Genomic DNA, 10,189 nt, shown 5'->3' with positions numbered 1-10,189 from the left:
CTTTCTTTAATGACTGTCATTGTTTGAAAGCTGCAGCAAGGCACAGTTGTCAAGATATTAATGAGAGATTAAACCATTTTCTCTTGGAGTGTCCTCTGCCCCACTGGTGTTGCTGGGATGCTGTCTGATGGCAATTAATGACATTATTATGGTTGAGCTGGCCAGCAGGGCTGAATGCTGATGGAGACGTGCCCAGCTACCCTGTGCTGTTTGCCAGTTCTTCTGCCTGATCCTAAATACAAATTTACTCTTTAATCTGCACAGGTAAATGAAATAAAGACTGAATCGACTTCAGAATATGAAGATTTTGCATACAACAGCCTTAAGGTGAGTGAGAGGCTTCTCCTTAGTGCTGTAACCTACTGCATGGCTCCAGCAGCCCAGACAAATGGTGTGAACGTGATAATAATCCAAAACCTGCTGTAATCAGCTCTGCTAGAGAGGGCAGTTGGAAAACTGTAGTTTTCCATCTTCTCCTGAGCCTGAGATGGGCTCACATATGTTTCTCTCTGGGGTGATATCTGTTTTCTGCAGATCTGCCTGTCTCTGAGTCATCCATGTAGGTAATGAACCCACTCATGGTGAAGGGGGCTTTTTCCATGGCAGGTATTCCCTCTGGGACTTTGTTGGATTCCCTTTGATGGGCACTGCAGGTCTCAGCAGTTGGCTTTGCAGCAGGTGTAAATTCTTACGGGCTATTTCTTGTTCCAGGCTCCCCCTCTGCTTCTTAGCCACCTTCTGTGCTATCCCAAGGTGCCACTCAGGTCAAACCCAGATAAATCTGTGGAGTGATTTGAGCCTCCTTAAATGGCTCCATCTCCCAGCAGAATTGCTGGCTGACCACAGTCATCCTGTGTCTTCTCAGTGTTGCCCTACGCTAGAATGTGTCTTGCCCCCAAGCTCAAAATCCTGACAGTTTCTGTCCCCATCACTTTCTCCCTGTGACAATCAGAGCAACTGAAACTTTCTGGGCTCCTACTGCAGCTTCTGTAAGTTCTATCCTTCTGCTCTAACTGTATTCAAACACTTCTGGCCTTAACTGTCTTAGATCAATTTTTATGTCCTGCTTATCCTCAGAAAACCAGTTTCTAGGATAGCGTTACTAAGGGAAATTTTTTTATGCTGTTGTTTTTTTCAGTGCAGACCTAACTTCCTGGTGTTCCTTCTCTCCTTATCCCATTAAAAAATATTGCAAGGCAACTGAGAAGTCCAGAGGAACATATGTTTTCCAGAATAGCATGATGCTAAACCATCTGTCAGTAGTAATATCAGTTTTTCCTTCTGCATCATCTCCTCCAAGGGATGCAAAAAAAGCAGAAATTAGAGATGGAAAGGATGTCCAACCCTCACTAAGCCCTTAGAGTATCGGTAGATTTTTATGACATTTAATAATCCAATTTCATTTTTCTAGCATGATATTAGTGTAGTTCTGGCTAAATGTGCTGTTTGTGGTGGAGGGAAACCCCTCTGAATTTCCTTAGTACCTCTGCATAGCTCCTTGGAGAAGAAGCATGGCCAGGTCACTGCCCAAATATCCTCCACTTGGTTAAACATACTTGTGGAAGGTTTAAGTTTCTTGACCTTGTAAAGCCAAGTGGAGTTGCAGTTTGGAAGAGGGAAACCCAGGAGATGAGAACCACCACCTCCTTAAATGGCTTCTGGAATTCCGACTTCTTTATGCGTTCACAAACTGTGTTTTCTTCAAGGTTTAACCCTGGAAGTTCAGAGTGGAAATACTAATTTTGGATTTTCCCACTTTCTGCATACTGACATACTAGCATTCATAGTTCTACCTATCTAACAAATTTTTTAAAATTGTTAAATGTTAAATTTTTAACAAATTTACCAATTGATGTTAATACTATTTCATAGGAATAGGTAGCATTTGTTGCTAAAAATGCAGGGTTCTTTAAACTTTAGTCTAAAATAGAGGGGAAATGAACCTGCCGGGAATTCACATTCCTTGTAGGAGTGTTTTCCTGAGAAAGACCACTGAAAAAGACAGACAAATACACTTCCCAGCTGTTCTCCCCACATCTGAACGCAGGACACAGCCTAAAGTCTCTGTCTGCAATGCAAGAGTGACTTACTGCTGATTTTGAGGGCTTCTTTTCCCTCCTTCCCCCTTGACAGCTGCTTCCAAGGCTATGACAAAGCTATTCTTCTCTTCTCTTTCTCCTGCTAATTTATAGCTCAAATATTTGTACTGCCTCTGGCTCCTTAAAGAGTTTCTTGTGAATATGTTTATTTTTCATTTTTACCAGCTTAAAAAGACTTTATCTTGGGGAAATAGTCTGAGGTGCCTAAAAGCTCACACAGGGGACAGTCTTTCTGTGGATGCTCTTGAATGGCTTGTGAGGTACCAGTTAGTCAGCCATGGACAGGGACAACTTCCCCTGGACCAGGCTGCTACCACCTGGCCTGGGACACTTCCAGGGATCCAGGGGCAGCCACAGCTGCTCTGGGCACCCTGGGCCAGGCAGGGCCTCACCACTCTCACAGACAGGAATTCTTTTCCTCCTTTCTGATCTAAACCTTCTCTCTTTCAGTTTGGACAAGATGAGCTTTAAGGTTCCTTAACTTAAAAACTATTTCCTCACTATTTTTAAGTAAGATTCCATACTTTTATGTCCGATTTCAGACATTTTTGGCACTCACAGACCATCAAGCAGGACAATACAAGCTGTGGGTGCTACTGGACGGCTGGGCAGGTTTGACTTCTGCAACCAGCACATGGTCTGATACTCCATAGGTGTCTGCTGTCCTCCAGCTTGGTGTCTTGGTGTCATTATTACTGTAATTATTACTGTTATGACACCCATGATGGCAGGGATTTGCCTTTGGATTTAGCATCTGGTGGGGAGCCTGTTCTTGATGCAGATTCTGATGGAGGGAAGTGCATGAGGCACAGTGCTCCGTTAGAGAGGCTCATCTGGTTTTTTAGTTTTGTGAGACCGAAATGTGTGAAACTTGAGCTAACACTGATAAATTACAAGCAGAAGTTACCTGTCCTTTGCAATGGAGAAATACATTTCTCAGGAGATGCTGTCCCAAAATACACCCAGCCAGATGTTTGGTTAATCATTGTCCAGGAATGCAAAATAGGGAGTTATGTCCCTCAGATATGCCAGAGAAAAATGTATTTTCCTTGTTTTTTCAAGATGGGAAAGTGGCAGAGGGAATGAAAGCACCAAGAAACCCTTGCTCTGACTCCATGTTCCTGAGCATCCTGTTCTAGTGGCAGTTGTCCCTGCAGCTGGTCTAGATGGCCTTTAAAGGTCCTTCCTCATTCACACATTCTAGGATTCCAAGCAGGAACATGATGCATAATTCAGTTTCTCACTTGTTTCATCCCTTAGAATTGGCAGCTCATCATAAATGAGCTGCATGGAGGATTTAATTTCCTTTTCCTGCAGAGTACCAGAAAAAAAGAGAGGGGGCAAAATTCTGGCATGGCAGTGCTAACCTGTGACTTAGGCAGGCTCACACTTCCCCCAGCACTGCTCGGTAGGCCCTTTGCTAAAGAGTGAAGCTATTTCCATCACCATTAGTGCTCGGGTTACCCTGTCAGAGCTCTTTAACACTGCATATGTTGGGACAAGTGTGAGTTCAAGTTCAGTGCATTCTGACTGTAAAATTGTTTTGTCAAATTTATTTGTCAGATATTTGTCAAATAAATCGGCATGACTGGCCTATGCTGAAGAAAGAACATTTTTCACTTTGCCAGTAGAAATCTCCACATCCATAGCATTTTATTTTAGCTTCTGATCTTCCATGGCAAGTGCTGATTCAAAAAGGGTGTGTGAGCTGGGGACAGAAGGTGTTTTAACACTGCTCTATGAAATTCACAAAGAAAGGAGCAAGGAACACCTTAAATGTAAATTTTGAAAGGACTGTATGTTAGAGGCTCTTGGAGCAGGGTTATTGGTATTTGCTTTCTTTCCTGGTCTTCCTGGCTTTGTTTCTAACCAGAGCAGAGCTTGAAATGACCAAGCCTTGGAGTTAGCAGTGTGGCTGACACATTACAAAAAAGAGAGGGAGAAAGGGACAAAGAGGAGGAGGACGAAGGTTAAGAAAAAGAAAAGCAGAGGTCTTACCCAGCAAATAAGAAAACCCTCAGAAGAGTTATTTTAGTAGAAAAGCAAGTAACTGCTTTCCCCATCAGTGAGGGGTGATGTAGCAGGAAGAGTTAAACCCAGTTTGATACCAATTCCCACCATGCACACACTTCCAACTCCTGCTTTAAACACCAGTTACAGAAAAACCCATGTTTCATATGCATGGTTAATGCGGAATTAACCAGAATTGGTGGATCTAAGGCATTTCTTATCCTTTTGGTTTTTCATGACAGATGGTATAAAGTACCTGAATATGCCCCATTACTGATGGTGTCTGTTCAGCTAGGAGCATGCTGCCAGATGCCAGATCAGCTATTCTGCTCACACCTCTGCTGTGATAAGCCATGCTATTTATAATTTGTAAGGATTTATAATTAGAGCACCCGTTTCCTATGGAAATGGGGTTTACAACAGCTGTGCTAGCTGCACACTGTGTAAATTGTATAAATTGCCCCCATCCCCCCCAGCCATTTTTGGATTCATTAGCTTGACTCAGCCCAAGCTGATAATGAACCAGAGATCCCAGAGATAGGAGGGGTTGTGAAAGGAAGCTGTGGAAAGCCTCAGTAAGCAGTAGGGAGATCAGGCATGTGGGTGACAGTGGGGAATGATCTTGTGCTGTTTTAGACTCTGGAGAATCCACATGGATGGGGGCTGGTCCCTAGGAAAGAGCTGACCCCTCCTCAGACAGCAGACTTTGTCAGCTCACGTGCAGGGCTTTTAGTTTGTGCTGTGTTGGACAAGGATCCTGCTGGGGTTTGGTGTTGCCTGAGAAGCCCCCTGGGGGCGTGGGGACAGGAGGGAGCACTCCTGGGGGGCACCATGCAGCAGCCAGAGGTGGAGGGTCCTGCCAAGGGAGGTGGGTTGTTGTGAACAGGACTCCAAGGAGTCTGGCTCCCAGCCACTCTGTGACCCACAGCAAGGACTGATGGTTTTAAGCTTGAAGAGGGTAGATTTAGATGGGATATGGGGAAGAAGTTCTTGGCTTTAAGGATGGTGAGGCTCTGGTGCAGGTTGCCCAGAAAAGCTGCCCCTGGTCCCTGGAAGTGTCCAAGGCCAGGCTGGATGGGGCTTGGAGCCACCTGAGCTAGTGGAAGTGTCCCTGCCCATGGCAGGGGGTGGAACTGGATCTTTAAGGTCCCTTCCAAGCCAAACCATTCTATGATTCTGTGATTGCACCATGTGCAGGAGCAAAGCTGCTCTTAAGCCAGCAGGGATTCTCCAGATGGGTTTTGGGTGGTGGCAAGGAGCTGCCAATTGTTGTGCTGCCACCTGCAAACAAAGCTTTGTGGTGACAGACTAAAAGAAAGGCTGTCCTAGCTGCCAGAGCTCTATTATTCTGTCTTCTGCTGCCATGCAAAAGTGAATAAGCCCTTCAGTTGTCTCAGCTAAGATGTTGTTATTCAGGAGAATCAGTCGGCATCAAACTAGCACAGTGTTGGCCCTGCCTGTCAGATGCCAGTAGCTGAGGAGACATCAGGGTGAGGAAATCCTCCAGCTATAAACACTGCACTGGGGTGGGGGAATTACAAAAGAAGAGGGAATTCAGAGACCCATGGCTCACCTAAGGGATGCCTGCCATGATGATGGTTTGGGCAAACAAGCACCTTCCAGCTTATCTAATGAATATGAAAGGTGAGCTGAATGTTGTGGGGGTTGTGTGATTTATTGATTCAGAAGGAAAAGAAGTGGAGGAGAAAAGAGCATGCCTAGCTTCTTTAACAGCCTGCTTTTGTGTTTAGAAATAGTGTCAACAAATAAAAAATACCCTGGGTCACCCTGTAGTGTTGTTATTAAATAGCAACAGGCTGCTGACTAAAGCAAAAACCTTCCCTGAACCACAGATGGCTGGGCTGGCAGCAAAACCCAGATCCTGGCTTGCACTGATCTGTAACCATCGATAATTGAGTCAGCCTAGAGGCATCTCAGAACAGGATGAGGCACCACAGTTTATTTAAACTGCTTAATGGCTCAATGTTTTCCAGAGGCAAGAGCTGGAGTCAGAGAACAAGAAGCTGAAAAATGAGCTCAATGAGCTGAGGAAGGCCATCGCAGACCACGCCACCCAGAACAACTCCTCCAACGACGTGCAGGACAGCTACAATCTCCTCCTGAACCAGCTGAAATTGGCCAACGAGGAGCTGGAGGTGCGCAAGGAGGAGGTGCTCATCCTCAGGTCGCAGATCATGAAGGCAGCCCAGCAGAAAGAGACGGGGGAAAACATGGTAAAGGAGAGGGTAATGGATTTGCTTTTTTCCTTCTTCTCCTCTATTGGTGGAAACTCACTGGCTGCCTGAGCAATGCTATTCCTGCTCTGATGGACAGGATGGCACACGGAGGTTATGGGGGGTTGTGCAGGGATGCAGGATGGCCTGCCCGGGGATGAAATGCTGTTCATGGCATTTCAGACAGCCCAGGACTATCTGTGCCATGGTACTGCTGTAGGGTGCCTACCCCCACACCTGATGAGGGTTAGCCAGCCCACACCAGCCCTGCACCAATGTGTGTGGTTCAGCACCTTCCTGGCGATGTTTCACAGCAATAATCTTTTCCTGCAAGGAAATGGAGTGAGGAAAAATAATTTCTAGACCAGATTCTGCTCACTTTGGGCTGGTGCAGCTGTAATGTGTTTCTTCTGACATGCAGGCAAGACGGGAGCCTGTCTCTCAAATAGCTGGAATGGGATTTGTATTTAGAGCACATTCCAATGGAAGGGCACATTTTCCAGAAACTCAATCTTTATTGATTTGCTGTCTTATCATTCCTCAAGGTTTTGGTGTGTTTTGTATTTCAGACCAAGCCAAGCACCCTGCTTATCCTCTTCACAAGTTCACTGCATCTTTCTTCCATCTCTTATCTCTCCTGCTGCATGTGTGTTGATTCGCAGAAACTCAGTAGTGTGGTGGATGCCCCAGGGATGCTTTTAATAGAATAACTGGGAGTTGTTTGGTGTCAGGAACTTTGAGGGCTGGGCAGAGTTTTAAAGCAGGAAGTCACATGGGTGTTTTGCACGTTGACTTTAGGAGAGCATCTCCCCCAATGCCAGCTGGCCCAACAGTGACCGGCACATTGACCAGGAGGACGCAATCGAAGCCTACCAGGGCATGTGCGAGACCAACCGGTAAGTGTGGCACAGACCTCGCCAGCAAGGGGGGGATTCTGTGTCAGAGAGGGATCCACACCAAAATCAATGCGTTCCAGAGGGCTGCCAGCCTCTGGATTGTGCTGTGGACTCAAGGGTGGGCCACAAAGGTGAAACCAAGGACACACATCTTATGGAATTGTGGAATACTAGAATGGTTTGGGTCAAAAGAGACCTTTTAGATAATCTGGTTCCAGTCAGATACTGAACAGGTGGAAAAGCAAACATGGAAGTGAGCAAAACCAGGTTTTGACTTTTCCAGTGTGGAAATAGCAGGAAGACTAAGATTTGGAACTGTATTTGTATTTATTTCACAGAATTCACAGAATAACTAGGTCAGAAGAGATCTTCAAGACCATCAAGTACAACCCAGCCCCAATACCTCAACTAAACCCCGGCACCCAATGCCATATCCAGGCTTTATTTAAACACATCCAGGGATGGCGACTCCACCACCTCCACCAGGCAGGCCATTCCAGAACTTTGTCTCTCTTTCCATGAAAAGCTTTTTCCTGATATCCAACCTAAATTTCCCTTGATGTAGCTTGAGACCATGACCTCTGGTTCTTTCAGTTGCTGCCTGGAGAAAGAGACCAACCCCACTGACTACAGCCACCTTTCAGGGAGCTGTAGAGAGTGATAAGGCCACCCCTGAGCCTCCTTTTCTCCAGGCTGAGCATCCCCCCAGCTCCCTCAGTTGTTCCTCAGGTATCCCATACCACGTTGGGAAGATGCTGCAGTTCCCTTCTGTTTTCCCAGAGGCAAAAGCCCATTGTGGTTAACTGAGCTAACAAACATGCTGTATTCCCTGGGAACACTCACATTATTGATTTTCTTACACCCAAACTGAGTGTCAGGAACAACTGTTTTATTGCCAGTTTATCTCAATGAGGATTAATACTTTGAACATGTGTCTGTCCTGACAGTAACAATGGGCTGATATTGCCAAGCATTAAATCAGTCCTTGCAGCTGCCCAGGAGGATATAAAATAATAAAGCAGTATCTTGCAAGAAGAAAAAAATATATGGATTAAACAGCAAGATATTATGAAAAGTAAATTTTTATTTTACTTCAAGGAAATGGAATGTTTATCTTTTTTTCACTTGACAAATACAGATGTTTGAAGCTTTTGCCCCTCTAAATAATTTCCATTCAGCAAGGAAGAAGACACAGCCATTGTGGATTAATGGCTTTTAATAACACAATATGGTTTGCTACTTTGTGGAGTGGTTGCAGAAGGTTGTTAACATTCCAGGCTGGAACCTGACTTAATGAGGATTTTATTCACACCTGTATGAATATGAGGAAGGGCCCATTTAAGTGGAGCTCAAAACCCTGATGGCTGGACTGAGGCTCTGCCCAGGCTGTTCTGCCAGCTTTCATCAGGTCTGGAAGCCTGGAGCAGTGGGGATTGTTGGGATCCAGGACTCTTGTGACATTGGTTTCTCACCTGGGCATCATGTGTGGCTAAATCAGGACTAGTCTTTATGGTTTTTATTCAATTTGCTGTTGAATATTTGCTTCCCTGAAGTGAACTTGCTGATGAAATTTCTGCCCCTCCTGCAGCAGAGGTGATGAGATTAATTTGCACATCACATTCTTGTCAGTAAATCAGTGGAGCCCAGTGTGCTTTCTGCAGCAAGAGTAGGTTTTGGTCACTTAATGAATTCTATGAATTTTCTCTTCTTTCCTTCTTTTTCCTTCTTTCCAACATTCTCCTGGAGCCGTGGGTGCTCAGATGAGATGTGAAATGCCATTGTTGGGCACAGCTTTAATTGCACCCTGAATTTTCCAGTGTGCAGGGAAGGTTAGTTTGTGTTCAGGGGTTGGTGAAGGAGTCAAAATAAGGGTTGCTGCTTTCACAGGAAATGTGTCTGACCCAGGGGTGTCGCTTGTCCCCAGTATAAATTGGTATCTGGCCATACTGGTGCACATGGCCTTCTGCAGCCTGCCAGGAGGCTCCAGCCCTCCTCCCAGTGTTCTGGTTTCCACTCTTGACTTCTCTGGAAAGAACTGAATTGTTGAATCATTTAGGCTCAAAAAGATGTCTTGAAGTTCAGCTCTTCCCCCAGCACTGCAAAGGCCAGCAGTAAACCATGTGCCACATCCACATGGATTTTAAATCCCTCCAGGGCCTTTAAGTTTCCAGGACCTAATTTTCCACAGGAGTACAAATATCCTTCCTTGCAATTGCCTGGGTGAGCTGCAGTTCTAAGAAGTTCATGTGATCTGGCCTTGGTGGGTTTTGGTCTCTTAAGTTTTGAGAGGGGAAATCTGCAGTCTCCAGGGTCAGTTCATTATTCTCTCATCTGCTTCTTGTGTGAAGCTTGACTGGAGCTTGGCTCCTGAAATACAGCAGCAGTAGCTCTATATGCTCTCACCCTGATTTTCTGCAGTGATTTATCCAGTGGCTCATTAAGCACCACCAACCTACCCATTACAAGGTTCCCTGTGCACTTGTCTGCTTATTGGGTTGGTTTATAAGCTGTAGGCTGGTGTTGATGGCAATAAAATGGATGAAGACAAATGCTTGGGGAGCCTAGATTATTGTGTTTGTGGACATAAATTAACATTCCCTGCCCCGGCAAAAATTTGCATTTGTACTTACACAGCTCTATACCCAAGGGTGTCAGCATGAGAAACAGAAATGCCTTCCCTTTCTAATTTTGATCAATACATATTTTAATGGGAAACTTTTCTGGTGGGGTTGCGGTTCTGAAGTGGGATTTATAAGCAGGAGCCACTTCTTCTCTCAACTTCTCTGCAAGAAACACTCCCATTTCTCTTTTCATAGAGTGGTTTGAGTTGGAGGGGACCATAAAGCTCATCCTATTCCAGCCTCTGCCATGGGCAGGGACACCTCCCACTATCCCAGGCTGCTCCAGGCCCCATCCAGCCTGGCCTTGGGCACTGCCAGGGATCCAGGGG

General features: G+C 45.5%; 1 protein-coding gene across 1 annotated transcript in view; it reads left to right on the top strand.

The window, feature by feature from the left end:
- The window catches only part of MYO5B (myosin VB), a 146,371-nt gene that overhangs the window by 115,910 nt on the left and 20,272 nt on the right, over window positions 1-10,189 (top strand). The window contains exons 27-29 of the mRNA XM_031059641.1: window positions 265-327; window positions 6,104-6,355; window positions 7,142-7,239. Of these exons, the coding sequence (XP_030915501.1) occupies window positions 265-327; window positions 6,104-6,355; window positions 7,142-7,239 (413 nt within the window). The remainder of the gene's footprint in view (window positions 1-264; window positions 328-6,103; window positions 6,356-7,141; window positions 7,240-10,189) is intronic.

Source organism: Geospiza fortis, unplaced genomic scaffold, assembly GCF_000277835.1.
Source record: "Geospiza fortis unplaced genomic scaffold, GeoFor_1.0 scaffold488, whole genome shotgun sequence".
Taxonomy (NCBI): domain Eukaryota; kingdom Metazoa; phylum Chordata; class Aves; order Passeriformes; family Thraupidae; genus Geospiza; species Geospiza fortis.
This window is presented reverse-complemented; position numbering and strand designations above follow the sequence as displayed.